This window comes from Lathamus discolor, chromosome 4 (assembly GCF_037157495.1).
Source record: "Lathamus discolor isolate bLatDis1 chromosome 4, bLatDis1.hap1, whole genome shotgun sequence".
Classification (NCBI taxonomy): domain Eukaryota; kingdom Metazoa; phylum Chordata; class Aves; order Psittaciformes; family Psittacidae; genus Lathamus; species Lathamus discolor.
The window spans coordinates 104,894,041-104,916,308 of record NC_088887.1 but is presented as its reverse complement, the minus strand read 5'-3'; the positions used below and the strand labels follow the sequence as shown (position 1 = coordinate 104,916,308).

Here is a 22,268-nt window from a genome sequence, read left to right as displayed (position 1 = left end):
AATATTTGATGTAGACTCTGCATTATCCCTATCTATGCAAACCTTTAAGAAAGAGATAGATTAAGATTTTACTTACTCATGGCAATTATTTAATCAGTCTTCTGAAATCTGCAGTAATGATGTATTTTACTGATGTGCACAGCATTAGTCAAGCACATTTTGTACAAATATATATAGTGGAGATAAGAATGTCAGTGTTCTAATGTGGTATAAACTAGTTTCAAATATTATTGTATATAATGGTTTACAGATGTTTGGACTTCTTATTCATAACCTAATGTGGATAGTTAAAAGCTTACTGAAATAAAATTTCTCAGACTTGGTTATGTCTTTGATGGCCAATCACTAACTTAGAAATGGCATTTTTCAAAAGCAGGGACAGGAATTTCCCTCCTTCCTTTACATGTACATTCAAGTGTATATCCAAAAGCATGTTAATACTGTGAATTTGCATTTGCCACAAGCACTCAAGATCAAATGCTTATATCATAGTAATATACTAGCATGCCTTCCATGCCTGTCATCCTGCCTGTCACACAGGGTACAGGTTTAATAATTGAGGTGTGCTGGGCATCCTCCATTTCCTCTCGTTCATTAGGCTAAAGAAAGTAGCGTGGATGTTATTTTGCAAAATGCTTTTTGTTGTCCTTGCCCTTCAGGATATGTCCTTTTTTATTCTGATTTTTGTAATCCAACTGCGAGGTGCTGAAGTTCACTCTGCATAGTGTTGGGTAGCTCAGGAATATGTTGGTTACCTTAGTGAATGTGTATTTTGTGTTTGTAACTCTGAGAGGGGCTTGGGCAACAATCCTTACTCTTTGAATGCCCAAGGAAAACAGGCCGTTTGGCTGTCATGTTGTAGGGAAGACATTCTTCTGCAGTCCTTGCTTAGGACTATTTACAATCCCCAGAAGAAGTTTTGAATCCTTTGAATACCATGGTTCAGCTGTGCTGGTCTGTTCAAGTGGGACTGGGCTTTTAAAACTCAGTCCAGTACTACTCTGTTACAGCTTTCATGTTACCTCCTCTCCCTTGTTTAAACAGATATTGTAGGCTGTGGGTTTGGAGAAAACTGCAAAGCCCCTGCAAAGGGCATTTCTTTCTGTTGACGGCAAGGCTGTGCACTGCAATATCCAAAGGAAGAATAGAGCTTATCTTGCAGTTGTGCTGGTCTCATGTGTTGCAGTTAACATGGCTTTTGTGATCTATCCTCATTTCTGTTTTTAAAAGTCTTTCAGAATACAGACTTTGAACTGAGGAAAAGATTGGGAGAAAGGGATGACTGTAGCTGTATTCTCAGGGTAGCTAGAAGATGTGCAGCCCTGAGTGAGACATACTTAAAATGTTAATTTTTGCATGCATGAAACATCTGCACATCAACCATGAGATACAACATCTTAAGGAAGTGATAGGCCCACATGTGCCTATATTTGACCTTAAATTGTGCTCTTTTCTCTCTAGTAGAAAAGCATATTTCTCAGTATGTAGTCTTTTGATGCATATTTCTTCTGCTTTTCAGAGAAACTTTTGTCACTTCTACCAGAATATGTTGTTCCTTATACTATACATCTCCTTGCTCATGACCCAGATTATGTCAAAGTCCAGGACATTGAACAACTCAAGGACATTAAAGAGTAAGACTACTTTTAATAATGTTATTTCTAGTGTTAAAACCAACATGACTTCATGCTAAGTGAAATATTGTTTCATTGTGGTACCCTGATACTTCGCAGTGCACATAACAATGGTAGTTATTTCTGTAAAATACTGTGAGAAACAGCCTATGTGCATTTTTAGTGCTCTGTGCTATCTTACAGAGGAGCCTTCACCTTCTGCTCATCCTACTTTCATTTCTTTATTTTTTATTTATTTTTGAAAGAATTGGTTTCCCAGAGTTAGACTGGTTCAGATTAATAATACTGGTAATACCTGGAGGAGGACGCCACTTTCTCAACTGTTTAAAACAATTTCTTTTGCATTTTTATTCACGAGGAATACTGCATTTCTCCTTCAGGTGCCTGTGGTTCATACTGGAAATATTGATGGCTAAAAATGAAAACAACAGTCATGCGTTTATCCGAAAAATGGTAGAAAATATCAAACAGACTAAGGATGCTCAAGGACCAGATGATCCAAAAATGAATGAAGTAGGTGATACTTTTTGACTGGGAATTGCATTTAATTCTGGCCTACTTCTGGAAATGAATTGCGTTTTGGTTTTACACCAACCCTGAAAATGTCTTTCGTAGAATTGTATGTGGGAAATAATACATACTGTAATGTTTACTGTAGTTTATATTAGTTATTTTCCTATGCTTCAGTAGGTTTTGCATGATTGCAAGGGAGTTGTAATAGTTTAGTCCCGTTTGTGTCTCAGTGAGATTATTAAACACTAAAATATACGCAAACTATAATTTTTACTGTTTAAATCTTTCACTAAAGTGCTTTGTAACTAATTTAAAAAGTGCAAGATTAAGCTTAGTATAGGAAGAAAAAGACATACATTAAATGTGTCCAGTGTGTATTGTGTAGTGAATGTATCAAACACGGATCTTTTTTGAGACTTTTGCAGTACAGAAATGTACGGATTTGTCACTTTTCTGTTTTTCCCACAGAGGTGAGATTTTGGGGTTTCAGTTTTCAGCTTTGTCTTTGAAACTGTGGCATACACTGTTCTTAAGTGTAGAAGCATCATAAAAGTTGAGTCTCTTCAGCTGCTGGGCCTAAGCCACGTGCTTAAATCACAAGTTGCTTTCGTCTTTTGCTCCTGTATTTTAATACCCTGAGACAGACAGTTTAAGGTGCAAGCTGTTGTTACATGTTGAAGATGATTGCTTTTGAAATGAGAGTACTTGTAGTTATGTGCTTAAAATATACTATTGTCAAGTTGTTCAGTAAACTTCTGAAATGTTGTTTCATCATTTTTTTAAATTTTATCATTTACAGAAACTATACACAGTCTGTGATGTAGCTATGAATATCATTATGTCAAAGAGTACAACATACAGTTTGGAATCCCCTAAAGACCCGGTCCTTCCTGCCAGATATTTTACTCAGCCTGACAAGGTATATGTTAACATTTGATTTTTCTTGAGATAGGTCTGTTTTAATCTTTGTTATTTGTAACTGAGGGGGTTTTGTAATTGTTCTTGTAACTTCTGACTTCTCCCTGTTATAGTGTAGTTGCATGTATATATATATTTTCATAAATATTTATATATGTGCACGCATACTGATTTCTTCCCCCTGCTGGAAAATACTGTTCTTCAGGTTTAGAATTTCGAAAACATAAATGGTGTAAAGAAAATCACAGAATGGCTGGGGTTGGAAGGGACCACCAGAGGTCATGCAGTCCAACCTCCCTGCTCAAGCAGGGTTACCTAGAGTACATTACTCAGGATCATGTCCAGGTGACTCTTGAGTATCTCTGGAGAAGGAGACTTCACAACTTCTCTAGGCAACCTATTCCAATGCTCAGTCACCCTCAAAGTAAAGTTCCACCTCATGTTCAGGTGGATCTTCCTCTGTTTCAGTTTATGTCCATTTCCTCTGATCTGTCTGCTGGCACCACCAAGAAGAGTCTGGCCCCATCCTCTTGACACCCTCCCTTCAGATACTTGTTCATATTACTCACATCACCCCAGAGCAATCTCTAGGCTGAACAGGCCCAGTTCCCTCAGCCTTTCCTCATATGAATAGTCATTCCAGACCCTTAGTAGCCCCTTGCTGGACTTGCTCCACCAGCTTCATGTCTCTCTTGTGTTTGGGACCCCATAACTGGACACAGTGCTCCAGGTGAGGCTTCACCAGGGCTGAACAGAGAGGGAGGAACATGTACCTCCACCTGCAGGCAATGCTTCCTAATGCAGCCCAGGATACCATTGGTCTTCTTGGCCCCAAGGGCACGTAACTACTGGCTCATGGTCAACTTGCTGTCCACCAGGACCCTCAGGTCCTTCTCTGCAGAGCTGCTTTCCAGCAGGTCAGACCCCAGGCAGTACTGGTGCATGGGGTTATTCCTCCACAGGTGCAGGACCCTACACTTCACTTTCATGAATTTCAAAAGGTTTCCCCTCTGCCCATCCCTCTAGATCCTTCTGAATGAGAGCACAGTACTCTGGGGTATCAGCCACTCTTCCCAGTTTTTTATCACAAGCAAACTTGCTGAGGAGGCGTTTTATCAGAGTCTGTGTTATAGCAATGAGTATCATTGTACACATCAACCGCTATCCTGGGCAAGTCCTGTCGAGGACTTGAGGCTCCCTCGGTGGATCTCGCCGCTCTGAGCTGAGGCTCCTGGATGCTGAGCTTCCCCCTGCTCTGGTGTTGAAAGTGTCCTCTCTTGTGCTACTCACCTCAGCAATCATGGACCTCATAGCAGCCTTGCAGTATCTGAAGGGGGCCTATAAGGATGCTGGGGAGGGACTCTTCATTAGAGACTGTAGTTATAGGATAAGGGGTAATGGGTTCAAACTTAAACAGGGAAAGTTTAGATTGGATATAAGGAAGAAGTTGTTTACTGTGAGGATGGCGAGGCACTGGAATGGGTTGGCCAAGGAAGTTGTGAATGCTCCATCCCTGGCAGTGTTCAAGGCCAGGCTGGACAGAGCCTTGGGTGACATGTTTTAGTGTGAGGTGTCCCTGCCCATGGCAGGGGGGTTGGAACTGGATGATTTTAAGGTCCTTTCCAACCCTAACCATTCTGTGATTCAGTTCCTTCTTCATTTGTTAATATCTTTCAGTACTACCTTCAAAATGTATGTATCTTTCTAATTGATTATTGTTCTGATTCCACTCCCCATTTCTCCCCATCATTCCTTTACAGAATTTCAGTAACACCAAAAATTATCTTCCTCCGGAAATGAAGTCTTTTTTCACTCCTGGAAAGGTATGTATGGTGAGGAGGTTGAGGGGGTTTCCTTTTGGTACTGCGTTTAGGGTTTTGGTTTTGGTTTGGTTTTGTTTTAAGAAAGCTAACATGCAGTTAATAAAATCTTCAAGTGTAAGAGAATAGATAATTTCTACCCAAATGGTATCTGTACCAAAGGTTAGTAAACAGGTAAAGAGAAGGAGATAGGTAGAAGGGAAAACTGCTGCTGTATCTGCTGAGGTGTGGTAATAGTAGGCAAAGCCTGTTGTCTTCTAAAGGAGAGAGTCCAAAAACCCAACCCCGTGATATTTGATAAGTTTGCAAAATGGCTAACTTTTTTTTCTGCGGAAGACTACAGTACTGCATGTGAAGTGACAGCTATGGAGAACTCTAATAGAAAATGATTTTAAAAATCACATAAGTTAATCTTCGGCAAACCTGAATATCATTTTACAGTATCTTACAAGATATCTGACTGTCCTATGGTCATATTAATTTGTTCTTTCTAAATATGCATTGTATTGAATGGCAGTGTTCTCTCTTCACTAAAACTAAACCTATGTACTCCTGAGAATAAAATTGAATTCTAGTAAAGGAAAACAAATTATGATTATTTTCTTTTTAAATTTGCAGTAATGTGTCCTGATCTAGATTACAGGAGAACATTCATTTGCTACCTTGCAAAAGAAGTAGAAGTACAACATCTTCATTACCCTTAACTTTGCTAATGAAGTATTAGCTGCTATGTAGTGACTTACTAATAAAGGAGGAATGCAAGTCAGGAAAAAATGCAGATGTAAAGGAGCATCTTTTTTCTTAGAAGTTGAAAGCCAACATTTACTGATTGGAATGTGTCATCACTGTATTGCACATTTCAGTATTTGAACTCTGTGGATTAGAGATTCATTTTTTACTGAAGATGCACAGCTGTTTAATTGAAAACTGTCTCTTAATTTCTGCTCCATAGTCAATATCAAGTTCTCTTACCCAGTTCTTGACTTAAAACATACTTGCTAGTTTGTCCCCAACTTAATATGTTAAGTGTACTGTGACAAAATTAAGCAAGAAACATATTTATGCCATCACAAGAAATCATAGAATCGCGGAATGTTTGAGTTTGGAAGGGATATCTGGAGGTCATGTAGTCTGAAGTCCTTACTCTCTCAACTTTCCTCATAAGACAAATGCTCTGGTCCTGCCTTTCATCTTAGAGGCCTTTTGCTGGATTCTCCCCAATATCTCTATATCTCTCATATATCCTAACTGAAATTCTTTTGGAACCTAGTGCAGGTTTTATATTATTTTGTATTTGTAGCGTGAGGTGCTCTAGCTCCTTTTTTTGTTGTTCTGAAATTTTGTAACAAACACAGAGGTGTATTTGGTCACCAAAACTTTTTGGTTGTTTGACCATGATGAGAGCAACATGAAATGAGAGTTGATCTAGGGAGTCTCGGTTTTGGGAGTGGAAAAATCTCTTGAGTGGATTGCAGTGGGGTGGATGTAAGCAGGGCAGCAGCTCGAATGTAGGTTCTGTGGTAAGGGAGGAACGGTTAGTGCAAGACCTGTTTGTTAGTTCCTTTTTAGTAGGAAGTCCAGTCCGGTTTGAATTGGAACATCTCCCTGCCCTAGAGCTCTTTCTGTATTCACTTACTGATTAAGTTCTAAACTAATAGATACACTTTCTTAAACTGGACTTTGTTCTCCAAGGTTTGGTTTTGGAAAGGATATCTTGTTTTGCTTGTACTTGGTGCAGAGTGAATCTTTGGTGTACATGTAAAATTCCCTCCAGCTATAAAAGTATAACCACCACTTCCACAGTGCATGTCTCTGAAAAAGGAACACCCAAAGCTGTTGTAATGTGCATGTTGAATTTGGTTTTCTTCAGCTGTCACTAACTTTAGACACAGCTTGAATCCAATACCGAGATAGAAGATGGATCATCCTAGATCATGAGAATTGAAGGGAATGGTCTTCAATTCAGTGGTTTTGTATGTAGGTGTCTGGGATAAAGGTGTATTCTCTTTAGGAGTAACTGAACTCTTTCAACTCTTTCAAAAGTTAGTATGGGCTGCAGGTATTTGGTGTGTCTGAAAGACAGTCCAGTTAAATGAGTAACCTGAAGCTCACCAGTGTCTGGAAATTCTGGCACCTGTTAAAAGCCTAACGTTTATAATCTGTGCATGAAGTATCAGAATCTTCTGCACAGTATTTGGTTTTTTTGAATTCAGATTCATTCCCAGTTGAAACTAGTGTGGTTTGTCATTACAGCTTAGCCGGTTTAATGGCTTCTTTGTTGAAAGGGCTGTCCTACTGCTGTTTCTGTTTTGCCAGTACAGATGCTTATCTGACCCAAATGGTGAGCTGGTTCAGGCACCTAGATCAGCAGAAAGCAAACTGCACAAAAATGCTGAAGTGGCTTACTGCAGGGTCAGGTGAGCACCCAGTACTACCAATGAGAAGAGGGTAGGGAAAAGCATACTGGTTTTGGTGGCAGCAGGCTGTTTGATTACAGCTTTGTCAGCATCCTTCTGGTGTCTGTTGTAACTTTCATATGAAAATGTTTATAGTTTTGTGTTAAAACTAAGATATTGATTGCAGAAAGTGAAATCTCTAAATATTTTAAGCATAGTACATGTTAACCATATCTAAATGTGTAGCTCAAAATAAAGGAAATATATTTTTGGTTTCAGCCCAAAGCAGCCAATGTTCTCGGAGCAGTTAATAAGCCTCTTTCGTCAGCAGGCAAGCAGTCTCAATCCAAATCTTCACGAATGGAAACTGTAAGCAATGCCAGCAGCAGTTCAAATCCAAGCTCTCCAGGAAGGATCAAAGGGAGGTTGGTAGACAACAAAGCAGCTTTGATATTTCAAGTATTTGTAATGGCAACTTTGAATACTTCTATAATGTTTTCTAAGTGAGAAACGGAATTTTATTATCTTATTTTGAAGTAAAGTTATGGTACCGCATTGGTATAACTGAAACCATGAATTTGGCTTTCTAACTCAAGAAATAAATTTGCTTTAAAAAAAAACAAAAACAAACAGAATCAAATCATATCCAGAGTTGCTATATGTTCATTTTCTTTTTTTATATCTATATATAAGCCACACACCTGCATATATGTATATACACACACGTAGGTTTGTGTTTGTGTGTATACATACGTCTGCAGTTCCTAGGAGCTTTGTGGTCTGCCATAATGTTAACAGCACATCATAGGCAACGAGGACTGGGTGGGCCATTGTGGTGATCTTGCATGACTTCCTCATCTGCAAAATCTGGGACAAATTTATAGATAAACATTTTAATAGTTTTTGATTTTAGATTCCTGTGATGGAGGGGGGGAATGGACTGTAATGCTACATAAGTCTACTTCTAGATACCCGTCTTCAAAAATTATAGCTTATTTTGTGTCAATTTTTTAAGGTTATTAATCAGTTACCATATCTTCCTATGCTCAATTTTCAACTGAAAGTCACATTATAATCAGGTTTTTTTTCACATACCATTTAGAGATTGCATATTCATATTTTCTCACTTTATCTCAAGACTGTGAGGAAAATGTTATGTTTGGAAATAAGACTTCTCACGTGGTACTTATGTAACTTTAATATATAATGCTAATTTAATGTGTACTATTAACATATAATGCTAATTTAAAATGCAGTGCAGTGTTTTACAGAAAATACTTGTCAACTCCATGGGAAGTCCACAGAATGACTTGTAAGAAATAAGTCATGTAGGTTCATATGTTGAAATACATTATTGGCTAAAGACATGTTGGAATCCAGATTATTCTCTATATCCAGAAATGAATCTGAGACCAGTAGTGTTCTACATCGAGTTCATTTAAAAAATGCTGTGCTTGCAGTCTGACGTGTTCTGTCATCTTTTCACCTAAGTTAAACTGATCAGTGCTTTGAGCAGAGATACCAAAGAAGAAAAAAGTCCTCTAAAAGTGGTGTTGTTCTTAATATGTATACTTTTAAATATTGCCTGCTGTATTATAATAATGAGGAGAATAAATATTTATTCATCCTAGGCTTGACAGTACTGAAATGGACCACAGTGAAAATGAAGAATTCACACTGACTTCACCCTTACCAGGGAAAAAAACTGACAAAAGGGACGACTCTGATATTGTAAGGGTGAGCTCATTGGTTGCATTGCATGTTTTATTTTAAGTCATCAGGACTTATAATAAAAACCAATGTGGTGATATTTGATATCAAGAAAATGTGCTAAAGCATGAAAATAAGTTGATCGTGTAAGCCATGGGAAAACGTGTTTGAATTGGATATGAAAATGCAATGAAAAAAAGGTTCAGTTTTTCTGGTTTTCATAGAATTATTGAGCTTGGAAAAGACCTTTAAGATCATTGAGTGCAACTGTTAACTGCCAAGTCTACCTCTAAACCATGTCCTTAAGTGCCACATCTATACGTCTTTTAAACACCTTCAGGGATGTTGACTCAGCCACTTCCCTGGGCAGCTTGTTCTGGTGCTTGACAACCCTTTCAGTCAAGAAATTGTTCTTAATATCCAGTTTAAACCTCTCCTGGCACAGCTTGAGGCTGTTTCCTCTTTTTGCTATCATTTGGTACTTGGGAGAAGAGATCAGCACCCACTGTGTTACAGCCTCCATTCAGGTATTTGTAGAGACCGCTAAGGTATCCCCTGAGACTACAAAACCCCAGTTCTTTTCAGCCATTCCTCTGCAGGGCTTGTGCTCCAGACCCTTTACCAGCTTCATTGCCCTTCTTTGGACCCACTCCAGCACCTCAATGTCTTTGTTGTAGTGAAGGGCCCAGAACTGAACACAGGATTTGAGGTGCAGCCTCACCAGTTGCTCAGTACAGGGGAACAATCACTTCCCTCATCCTTCTGGCCAGCCTATTGCTGATACAGACCAGGATGCCGTTAGCCTTCTTGGCTGCCTGGGCACAAGCTGGCTCATGTTCAGGCAGTTGTCAGCCAACACACCCAGTTCCTATTTTGCCAGGCAGCTTTCCAGCCACTCTTTTACAAGCCTGCAGCATTGCATTGGTTGTTGTGGCTCATATGCAGGACCCAGCACTTTGCCTTGTTGAACCTCATACCACTGGCCTTAGCCCATCAATCCAGCCTGTACAGATCCCTCAGCAGAGCCTTCCTGTCCTCCAGCAGATCAACACTTCCAGCCAACTTGGTAGTGTCTGCAGACATACTGAGGGTGCACTTGATCTCAATGTTCACATCATTGATAAAGATACTAAATGGAACTGGCCCCAGTACTGAGCCCTGGGGGACACCACTTTGACCAGCTGCCAACTGGATTTAACTCCATTCACTGCTATTTGGGCTCAGCCATCCAGACAGTTTTTTATGCAGCAAAGTGTATGTCTGTCCAGGCCATGAGTAGCCAGTTTCTCCAGGAGAATGCTCAGGGAAATGGTATGAAAGGCTTTACCCTAAAGTTGAGGTAGACAGCATCCACAGTCTTTACCTCATCCACCAAGTGGGCCACTTTGTCATAGGAGGTGAGATTTGCCAAGCAGGGCTTGCCTTTTATAAATCCATGCTGATTGGGCCTGATCACCTCATTATCCCATACATGCTGTGTGATGACACTCAAGATGATCTGCTCCGTAACTGTCCCTGGCACTGAGGTCAGGCTGACAGACCTGTAGTTCCCCAGATCCCCTTTCCACCCCTTCTTGTGGATGGGCGTAACCTTTGCTACTTCCAGTCCACTGGGTCCTCCTCAGTTACCCAGGACTGCTGATAAATGATGGGAAGTGGCTCAGTGAGCAGTACAGCCAGCTTGTTCAGTACCCTTGGGTGGATCCCATCTGGCCCTAATGGACTTGTGTGTGTCAAAGTGGTGTCGCAGGTCACTGACCGTTTCCCCCTGGATTATGGGGGTTATCCTAGTGAGGATATAAAAACTATTTGTACTCTCAATCAGATATAGTGCTTTAATATGTTAAGAAAATTATGAAATATTCAAAATATCAAAGGCAGGTTAAATACTGTCTCAGGTGGAATTTACACATGTATCAAAATGGAGAAAAAAGAACCACTAAAGAAAATTGTAATTGTCTCGTAATTCTAAGAGCAGTTTAAAAAATATGAATTTCACAAACTACTAGTAAATTTCCATTCTTTGTCCCTTAATAACAGCTGGCAGTATGTAAATTTTATAGTAGCTTGGATGTACATGAAAACGTAGTAATATAAACAAGGTCAGATTTATTGTAATAGTCATGATATAATGTCATAATAGTCATAATAAGTCTCAAATTGGATTTTTTCAAATGCAGTAAGTATGTCCTAGTTCTGGTGTCCTCAATATAAGGACATGGAGCTGTTGGAGCAAGTCCAGAGGAGGGCCATGAGGATGATCAGGGGGCTGGAGCACCTCCCCTATGAAAACAGACTGAGAAAGTTGGGGCTGTTCAGCCTGGAGAAGAGAAGGCTGCGTGGAGACCTCATAGCAGCCTTCCAGTATCTGAAGGGGGCCTATAAGGATGCTGGGGAGGGACTCTTCTTTAGGGGCTGTAGTGACAGGACAAGGGCTAACGGGTTAAAACTTAAACAGGGGAAGTTTAGATTGGATATAAGGAGGAAATTCTTTCCTGTGAGGGTGGTGAGGCACTGGAATCGGTTGGCCAAGGAAGCTGTGAATGCTCCATCCCTGGCGGTGTTCAAGGCCAGGTTGGATGAAGCCTTGTGTGGGATGGTGAGGTGTCCCTGCCGGTGGCAGGGGGGTTGCGATTATATGATCTGAAGTTTTTTTACAACCCTAACTATTCTATGATGTCACTTCTGTTTTATTTTTTACTGTCTCTGACATTTCTCCGTTCTCCCAGTATGTCTGTTCCATTTTTTGAAGTTGCTTGGGACTTAAGGTACTGATTAGTGAAAATGTCCTGAATTTTTGCTTGCCTTGAAGTGCAAATAACCATTGTATGCTGTGATATCTTGTGGGAAAAGCAAACTGGCTTACAACAAAACAGAAAAATCAGCAGTCTCTTGTCAAAAAACCCACTGCCTATATTGATATGTCACTTCAGCTGTAAACCTTGAAAAGCCTGAGAGTCTAAACAGCTGCTGGCATGCAATTCATGTTTCCAAGCATTTGGTTGAATTGGTAACTGTGACAAAGCTGAGGAATAAAGCAAATACAATTCAGTATTTCGGGTACTTTTGAGGACATTTGTATTTCACTTTGACTATGTAATCAAGCTGCTTAAGGTTATTGATTCAGGACTCATTTGGGTGTTTTAGAGCTGGGGAGCATATTATAGCAAGCAGTAACTGAGAAGTAGAATTTTAATTGGGGAGCAGAAAGTCCATGTTTTAAAGATGTCAATGTTTTGGATATTTGTCCAGATTAAATCATACTGTAACATGTTAATTCTAAGGTTGTGGGACACTGTTAAACCCAAAGAGACAAACTTTACCGTGAGACCTGGCTACAACTATTTACCTGGTAAAAGCAGCTGCAATGACACATGCACAATCGCTGCAAAAGCAAATAGAACAGGGAATAACAAGGATGTCACTGATGTAGGTCAACAGCTGTGTCACTGAAGTCATGAACTGGCAGGAGATGTCTTCACTGTTCAAACACAGGAAGGGGTCTTATAAGAAAAGATGGAGAAAGACTTTCAAGGGCCTGTAATGATGGGACGAAGAGCAATGGTTTTAAACTGAAGGAGGGTAGATTTAGATTAGGTATCAGGAAAAAATTTGTTAGTGGGGGAGGTGAAACACTAAAACAGGTTGCCCAGAGAAGCTGTGGCTGGAAATTTCCCTGGAAATGGTCAAGACTAGGTTGGATGGGGCTTTGAGCAACCTGGTCTAGTGGGAGGTGTCCCTGCATGTGGCAGGGGGTTTGGAATGAGATGATCTTTAGAGGTCCCTTCCAACCCAAATATTCTGTGATTCTTTTAAGGGCTGGGTGGGGGTTTTGTTGCACGGAGCAAATGTGGAGTCTTGGTGCAGCTCTGACGCCATGCTTTGGCAGCTACCACAAATTCCTGTGCTTCCTTCCACATTTACAAATTTGGGTTACCTGTTGTCTTCTCTATTAGTTCCTTGCCACTGCCAGCATGTGAGCCAGGCGTAAGCACCCTGGCAGCTCGCAACAGAGTTGAAGCCACAAATTGACAATTCCCATGTTCTATATCTTTATCTTTTCCTGTTGATAAAAATGCACTTATGGATGTTCTAGCAACTTGTGTTTGACACAGGTGAGCATACAAATGAAGACTTTACACACTTCAGTGTTTGAAATAATTTTTCTCTTTTGCCTGGCATTTTATATTTATGTGTGTGTTTATATTTTTGGAAAGGTTTCTGAAATGGATATGGCGGACAATCTTGAATTGTTATGAAGTTGTGTAACTTGAAAACTCTTTCTCTTCGAGGGTGAAGTTTCTGTAGCTTTTGCATACCTGACAGTTTAATATGGCAGTTTAATTTTTAAATTTAAAGGTATAATCTTACCTTTTCAGTCAGAGATGGAGAAGCCTAGAGGAAGGAAGAAAGCAGCTATCACAGATGCAGAAGAGAAACTAAGCATAGATGACCTGAATAAACTGGGTCAAGAGCAGAAACTTAGAGGCAGTCAACGGGGAAGGAAGAGACCTGCAGTTGTTTCAGAATCTGATGAAACACAGTGGCAAGAGGAAAAAAGGCTAAAAGAAGATGTTATAGAAAGTGAGGATGAACAGAATAGTCCACCAAAGAAAGGGAGAAGAGGACGCCCTCCCAAAGGAAATAATGGGGGAACACCTAAGGAAGAACCAGTAGCAAAGTCATCAAAAAGGAGCAAAAAAAAACAACCGTCAGCAGCTGCAGCAGATGAGGAGGAGGAAGAGGAAGAAAGGCAAACTGAAAACATTGAACAAAAACCAAAAGGCAGGCAAAATAGGACACCGAAAAGAACACAGCAGAGGTAAGTCTGTCTTCTTGTAAGCTGCATCTTTTTTATCCTTGGACATAGTTATAATTTGATACTTTGCAATTTGGGTCTTCCTCAAAACAGAGCAGAACCATCTGAAACTAGTACAGTTGAATCAGCACAGTCTACGCCACAGAAAAGACGAGGAAGGTCATCAAACACACCACCATCACAGCCAAAAAAAGTGTAAGTGGGGAACATTTTCTAAATTTGTATTTAGAGAAAATTAGAACTATGCCTCTGTGCTCCCAAACAACCATTTACTGAAAATATTTCAGAATCCTTTAATTGACAGATAATAAATTTCCTTTGCTATTTCTAAAATGTTTTCCCTAGCTGCTTCTCCCAGAACACCTCACACCAGAGCAAGAGGCTATAAGTTTAAGCATATACCAAACTTTGCTCTTCTAGGAGAAAATAAGGCACATGAAGGCCTTAAAGGCAGGGCTTTATTAGGACTTCAAGGAGCAAAAAGTGCTCTCATTTGTTTTGGCTAGAGAGGAAGAATCAAATTGTTACTGTGGTTAAAGAGTATTGTGGAGAATTAAGTTTATTTTGATGCTTAAATTAATGTTTGCTTTCTAATTTGTGGCCTTATTATCCACTTGAGTCATTTCCACATGAATAAAATGTGCTACAATCAGTAAAGGATAGTAGCTTTTGAAAATTCTGAGGCAGATTAAGCTTTAAAATAAAGGTAAAACTCTGTGGCTAGCTTAATCCTCTTGTGCCTGCTGTCAGAAGCTACAGGTGTATCTACCTTTTTCTGTATGTGTATATGCAATGTACGTAAGGCAGAGGTGTACAAGTTGACAGGACTTACCTGCTCACAGGTATCAAACTGCAGCTCATGGAACAGATTTGCAAGATACTTTTCCAGACCCCAGTGATAAATTCCTTAGGGCATTATTTATGTACATCTTCAGTGTGGCATTTGATACTACTCTGTTGTTTTTCTAGCTTCTGGGCTTAGTTAGCATCATTTTGATCTTCCTCTGGCACCTTAATGTACCAATTTGCCTGTCCCTGGAAAATCTTCCATAACAAAGATCTTTGCCTGAACAAGCTTGTACCCTCAGTTCAAACTAATTTCAAACCGAATTGCATGTTCTGGCATTTTACATGCACAATATCCCAAAACAGTGTTCTGTTTCCCTACCCCAGGTTAAACCTCTCCTGCTCCTTTACTCTTGTCACCAGAAACACAGGTCCTGACACTGTCTTGGTTACTGCAGAAGTCACTGCTACATGTACAGTGAAACAAGAGTTGGAAACAGCTACTGCCATGCAGAGAAGACATGCCCACAAGTTACTGTTGGGTGATGTGCTAATACTTAAACAGCTTCTGATTAATTTCTCAGTGAAATCAGTGTATTTTTTACCCCATTTTAAGCAAACAAGAGTACACGTGATCAGTAACAGGCATATAGCTCTTGTTCACATGCATGTACATTGTTCCTGGCACGAGAAACCCAAGTGAGTTGTGGGTCTATTCTAGATTTCATTAAAAAACAAACAAACAAAACAAAAAAAAACAAAAAAAAAAAAACACAAAACCAAGAAAAATTCTGTGTGATCAGACCACCCAAATTCTCTGTCCTCTTTCTAAATGTGCAAGAAAAAGATGAGGCCACAGTAATTCCTCAGTTTTCAAAGTGCACTGTAGGCAGGCCTTTCTCACTTTTCTACACGTGTATCTACAGCAGTTTTAAGAGAAAGGAGCTGATGGACTGAGCAGCACTGTGTACCACAGGGTAGATATATATAGATAGATATAATCCAAATGCTTAAAGCTTTCTGGGCTCCTTTGATTTGTTGTAAGAGTTTGGGATTTTACCTGTGAGGTAAAATCACCTTTGAGGTGAGAGTGTATAGTCTGTTTCTTGATAGCCAGCTGGGTTACCCGTTAGTGCATGTGAGCTGGCTTATTTTTGTAATCTGTGAGAAGATGAATTTGTGGGTAATTTTTTCTTTTCAATTCTCTTGTATCTATCAGTTCTGGAAGACTTGAGTTGGGCTAATTTGTATTGTTTCTCAGTGGGTATCATGTTGGTTGGTTGATGCTGAAAGCCCCTGTACTACACTATAATTACTATATGCAATTCAGAGATTCTATTTTGTATAGATTTTAATGTGGTTCCCATCACATGTGTGCTTTACTGTCAGAAGCCAGCTGTTCTGGATCTGTGTTCCCCCACTGGGGACTGAAGTGTGCCTGTTGGCAGTTTGGAACAGAGTTTCTGGTTTAATTTCATCCAGAAAGTTACCTGGTTTGGGTGTAGCAAGACTGCATCTGCAGTAAACTGGATTATTCAGTGATTTGATTCTGAACTGTACTAATGACCCAACCAAAATTATGATGTAGATGCAGCTGTGTAGTTTCGGATATGTATCTAGTTGGCCCCTCTTTTTTTCAGGTGGGAGGGGGACAAGTTCTTATTTTAAAGCAAATGAGTGCTTTTTGCTTGTGGTTCATGTCCCATCACTAACAGACAATTTATGATATTGTGGACTGATTTTTCCTGATTATCCTGATGAAGGTATTGCTATCCTGATTATACCCAGCTCTTAGCATGAGCTGGCTTGGCAGATTTGCATTCAGGTTCGTTATAGTGTTAATTTCATAAAGAGGAACAAAGGTTCTTCTAGGTCGGTAAAAACATTGATGCAGTTACCAAATCTTGTTGTGTATAAACTCCCGTAGAAGTACAGCACATCTCTTCATGAAATTGAGTAGAAGGGGGAAAAAGCAAAACCAACCAAGTATTCTGTCTCTGGCTGTTTGGCTTCTCCTGTTCACTGGTTACTGTTGTGTCAACCTCCTTAGGCCCATATTCTGGCACTGAAGAGAAGAATCTGTTGTGTGGAGGCAGAAATTGTGCAACTTTGTACTCCTAACCCTCTAACCTGGAAGAATAAGTTTTAAAATGCTGTTGTCCAGCCTCTTAGTTTCACTTCTTCTATTCCATGTGTGGATGAACTAGATGGGTATAAAAGAGCTATTATTGTATAACATGAAGTGATAAGGCTGCTGTTTTTGTAGAGTGTTTGCTCTTACACATGTGTATACATGTGCAGAGACATATACTGTGAAAATGATCTTTATTTTTCTTCTGATTGTAGCCGTGCAGGACGTTCCAAACAAGCAGCCAGTAAAGAGAATGAATCTAGTGAAGAGATGGACGTTTTTCAGAGTAGCTCACCTGTCAGTGACGACATTCCCCAGGAAGAGGTAACAGAAGAAGAGGAAGTTTCCACAATCAATGTAAGAGAAATGCCTGAGATTTTCTTTGAAAGTCTTTGTGGTGTTTTCGGTGTGTTGATGTTCAGTGAATGACTTCTGCTGTTCTGAGAGCTTACCCTTCCTCCTTTAAAATTAATGAGGTGGCTGTCAACCACCATTGTTGTGTAGTGGCACCGCACTGTAGCTTCCCAGAGAAGCTGCATTCCTTAGCGAATGTCAGGTTTTGACAAGCATCTTCTGTTTTCTGTTCTGTATAGCTTCTGAGTTGTGTGCGACCTCATGGTAATTATTTTCCAGGTAACTCCTGCCCATTCTTCTCAGCAAGAACATCATAATGTTTCTTTATACAAAAAAAAAGACACAAAATAAATAGTGCTGAAAGAGAAGCATGGGATCTTGGAGCAGAATCCTAAACAGATTTCTTCCTCTTACCAGAATATGCTAATATTTTAAACTAAGTTTATCTTTGTATTTATTCCATTAGTAATGTTAGTAGCAATAGTAAAAATGTTACTGTGAACGCCTTCACACTTTTGGACATTTCTGATGATTGGAGCATCTGAGTGTGTGAAAACTCTAAAAAATGAAACCAAATGATTTTTTAATATTTGAAGGATGCAGACTCAGGAACATCAAGCAGTTATTGACTGGGACTTGTCGCTGTGATGAGTAATGAATGACACTGTATACAGTTACTCAAACGTCATTGTGAGACTTAAACATTTTTTCCATTATAAAATGTATTTATTCCTGAATTTTTCAAATACTTTCCTGTAAAAACATTTACAATGCTTTTTCTCCAAACAGGTCCGTCGCAGAGCTTCCAAAAGGGAAAGGCGATGAGTGAGCATGTAGTTATCAGCCTTCCAGGTGAAAGCTTTGAAGAACGCTTTTACTGTAAAGCTTGAGACTGAATGAAGCTGTTAGTGCACAAATGGGGTTGCTGAACAAAAGACAAAACCTATTTTCCTTTTCCTGCCCCTGCATTTGCAGTCCCTAGGTCACAAGCTTTAGCCACACACATGTTGATATCATTAACTGTGGATTTTTGTGAAGTGTAATGTGCGCTGGCTTTGTAGACATATGAACTAAAGAAGAAAACTGTAAATAGTTCTTTTTTTAATGTTTCTGACTTCTAAAGTGCTTGTATAGCTTTTATCTGCGGCTTTAAACTGACAGTACCCCACTGGTTATTGGATCTATTGATATGAAAAAGAAGTTTGTTGAAAATTGATCTCAAGCAATATCTGTCAGTGTTTGTATTTGTACTCTTGTTGACATTTAACTGTGAAAACAAAATCAGTTGAACAAATAGTGCCACTTTCTTTTGCCACTATTTGTTGAGAAGAAGAAAGAAAAATGGTCTTTGTTTCCTTCATGGATTTAACCTAGTGTTTACCTTTAAGCACCTACTTATCATCAGAGGTGCTAGATTACTTTCTTTTACAGTTGAACAATGTTGGATAGAATAATACAAGAGATGCAAATTGTGAAAGAAGTTGTTTTACACCTCAGTATTGATGCCAGACTTTTCTGGACTTCTAGTGGCATTGAAAATTCAGAAAGGATTTAAAATATTTTAATTTTAAAAGTGTGTTATTAAATAATGTACTGAATACCCTACCCATTTTATCTTCCCCATCAGTTTTTATTAATCTACTGTATCAATAAAATTCTGTAACTGAGTTTTTAATAGTCTAGTATGTTAATGTGTATAGATATTTCCTTCTGAACGTGATGTTCACAGAGCAAATTATTACTACATTATAATATGAAATCTGATATATAAACATTAGTGAAAATACAGTTCTTATTACAGTGTAAAGTTAATCAGAAAGAAAAATTTTATTGATGCAGTGTGTCTTTATAAAGCTGTTCTTGAGAGCCAAGTGTTTTGTATTTTATAGTGAAGTTGCATGTTTATGAAAAATGTGCTGAAAATGGGATGTAATGTTTTTTTGGAAACTCGTATCTAGCGGTAGTATATGGTAGGTTGCCTCTTGAGAGAATCTTTTATTGAGAGTTTATTGTACCCATTTTGTTTTGTTTTGGGGTTTTGAGCCAAATTTTTTTGGTATGAAGAGCTAAGTTTTTGTGGAATAACCAGCTGCTGATTATTGCAGTCAGGGTATTCAAGATTTGAATGAAGCTCCATTTTTATTTTCCGCTACCATAGAGAGGTTGGGGTTTTGATTTTTATTTTTTATTTTCAAGGTATAATCTGAAAAAGAACAAAACAAACAAAAAAAAAAAGACAACAAAGAGAAACAAAATACTTAAAGCAGTATCCTGTATGCAGTTTTACAGTTTATAAACTGTGTCTTTGAACCAAAATGTATAGGTTATTACACTATGCTTAGCCAAGCACGTACGATAATTTCAGGTGCTGTTCTCCCTCTGGTTCCCTGCAGTTGACAAAATGTGCAAAAATCAATTTCTAACTTGAGAAAATTTTATCTCGGTAATGGAGCATTTTCACGTAATCCATCCGTAAGTAAGTTAGAGTTGCAAGGTGACCTATAAAGATTAGAGGAAACAATACTAAAACATGGATTTACTTATTTCCAAATGATAAGATCACCACTAAAGAAACAGTTATAATTTTTCCATTATGCTTTTTTTTTTTTTTTTTTTTACTATTGGAAAAAGGTATTATAAATATTATTCTGCCTCAACGTCCCCCCTACTCCCATCAGTATTCAGCTTTTCAACATTTATACCTATAGGGATAGGTGAAGTGCTGCCTAAAAAGGCAATTACGGTTGATTTGAATTGACTTTGAAATAGTTGGCACAACAGAACTGGCTTACTTATGCTTCAGCAGTGCAAATGCAAGTTGTTGGGGTGGTTTTTATGGTATAAAATGACTGAAAGCTAGCTTTATATTTTCCTCTTTGACAGAATTGCACTGAAAACATTTATGGAAGATGTACCTTTAAGTCCATTTTATACAAAAAATATGAAAAATTGATGCTGAAACTGCTGCAGACTCTTGAGGCTTTATGTGCATAAACATGGTTAGGTTAAACTTCATGGAATATTGATGCACATTACTGATCACAATGTCTAATGTAAATTTAAACTATAGTTTTGCAATTTAAATGATGATTTCTTGGGTTATAATGTGTAATTCATTATTTCTTGAGAAATAGGCACAGCAAATATTTCATTCTTACATTCAAATCTCTTCTAAGTTCATTCTCATCTCATATAAAGAAAATGAATATTTTATGTACTAACATTTTGAGATCTGCGTACAGTAGCTACAGTAGAGTATAATTATGTATAAAAGATAAATTGCTAACACTGAGTTAGCATGCTCTTCTGCAATGATAATGTTAAGTTTATAAAAATGTACTGTATTACATTAAAAGATCAAATTGAACTCACTGTAACAAGTTCCAGTATGACATTTTTGTGAGATTACCGAAGTATCTTGCTGTACTTTGCAGCAAATTAAGCTCATTTGTGTTACAATTCCTTTTCTTGCTGCAGTGCAACAGGAGACTTTCAGTGATCTGTAGTTCATATACAGAATGCAAACAGTGATTGTAATCTTGATACTAGTGTTTAAGAAGAATTCACTCTGATTCCAGAAGCATGGGATTTTTCACTCGCCACCAACAGAGATAATAAATATTTAGGGCTAGCTAAAACACTCCAATGGGAAGGAAATACGAAATTGCTTGGAGGTTCTAGTGTGAGTACACCTATTCCACTTAGGACAATCTAAAATCCTGTATTAGCTATACTTGACTCTGTGAATTGACTTCGTTTTCTAGCAAAATTAAACCCTTTTTCAAATATTTTGACATTTGTTGTTTTGACATTTCAATCTCTGTGAACAAAACCATTAGAATTTATAAAAAGCATTCATATTAAAGACATTTCCACTGAAAATTAATATGATCAATTTGTAAGCAACTTGCAAAAAGGCTTAGGTCTGAAGATTAAATACTTCATTCTGGCATAGCACTTGTCATCCGATATTCTAAAAAAACCCAGCCACCACCAGACTTAACATAGAGGTGTGTATACAGTTTTCATGTTGTTTTCTGCACGTTTAGTGTAGGTTATGACAGATTACCAAAGTCTGCTTTTGTGAAAACACAGAGTAGGTTTTGGATCCTGGAAGCTTGCATCCCTTTGGTTCTGTGGGGTTCTTCGCTGCATTTGTCCTGCACAGATACAAGTACGTATCCAAGTACATTGATACGTTTGACTCTTCTAACACCTGTGTAAATAGGTCATGTAATGAAGAGAACATATGTGTATCGTAAAACTGTATACCTTGGACATAGAAAAATGAGTTTGTGATACTTTTAAAACTTGTCTGTATATGTATAAATATATATATTTATATATGTGTGTGTATATATATAAATATATATACACATATAAATATATATTTAAATATATATAGAGAGAGAGTAGAAATTGATAAATCTTTACCTCATCAAGGTAGGTGCAGTACATATTTTACAAAGAATTTCTTAAGGAAACATGTTCAGCTATACCAGCATGTTTGTCCAAGGCAGCATTTCTACAAACACATGATTAAGATGAGTTCTAGATGGCCATCCCATTAGTCTGATTGTTTTATGATGACCAAAATCATAGAATCATAGAATAGTTAGGGTTGGAAAGGACCTCAAGATCATCTAGTTCCAACCCCCCTGCCATTGACAGGGACACCTCACACTAAACCATCCAACACAAGGCTTCATCCAACCTGGCCTTGAACACTGCCAGGGATGGAGCACTCACAACCTCCCTGGGCAACTGATTCCAGTGCTTCACCACCCTCACAGGAAAGAATTTCCTCCTTGTATCCAACCTAAACTTCCCCTGTTTAAGTTTTAACCCGTTACCCCTTGTCCTGTCACTACAGTCCCTGACGAAGAGTCCCTCCCCAGCATCCCTATAGGCCCCCTTCAGATACTGGAAGGCTGCTATGAGGTCTCCACGCAGCCTTCTCTTCTCCAGGCTGAACAGCCCCAACTTCCTCAGCCTGTCTTCATACGGGCTAAATGATAAAATTCACCTAAGAACCTCTGTCCAGTCCTCCTTCAGGGGAAGAACCTTCATGCATTCTTGGTTCCTGTTATGCTCAGATTGGCATCCCAGTCTTTGCATCTTTGTTGGATGTTTGCCTTTACGAAAGGTATTTCCTAATTTAGGTGCAATTTCCTAACGCTGATAGAA

General features: G+C 38.7%; 1 protein-coding gene across 4 annotated transcripts in view; it reads left to right on the top strand.

Moving 5' to 3' along the window:
- PDS5B (PDS5 cohesin associated factor B) overlaps nucleotides 1-20,869 on the top strand; it is a 117,191-nt gene extending 96,322 nt beyond the window's left edge. Inside the window, exons 26-35 of one of the 4 annotated variants that reach the window (XM_065678407.1) lie at nucleotides 1,520-1,634; nucleotides 2,015-2,147; nucleotides 2,947-3,066; nucleotides 4,826-4,888; nucleotides 7,561-7,706; nucleotides 8,913-9,018; nucleotides 13,371-13,813; nucleotides 13,904-14,005; nucleotides 16,943-17,084; nucleotides 17,871-20,869. In XM_065678407.1, coding sequence (XP_065534479.1) covers nucleotides 1,520-1,634; nucleotides 2,015-2,147; nucleotides 2,947-3,066; nucleotides 4,826-4,888; nucleotides 7,561-7,706; nucleotides 8,913-9,018; nucleotides 13,371-13,813; nucleotides 13,904-14,005; nucleotides 16,943-17,084; nucleotides 17,871-17,906 — 1,406 coding nt within the window. In that variant the 3' untranslated portion in view covers nucleotides 17,907-20,869. Of the gene's footprint in view, nucleotides 1-1,519; nucleotides 1,635-2,014; nucleotides 2,148-2,946; nucleotides 3,067-4,825; nucleotides 4,889-7,560; nucleotides 7,707-8,912; nucleotides 9,019-13,370; nucleotides 13,814-13,903; nucleotides 14,006-16,942; nucleotides 17,085-17,870 lie in introns of those variants that run through there. The other 3 variants (XM_065678408.1, XM_065678409.1, XR_010612436.1) reach the window with 3 other exon arrangements.
- Nucleotides 20,870-22,268: the final 1,399 nt, after the last annotated feature.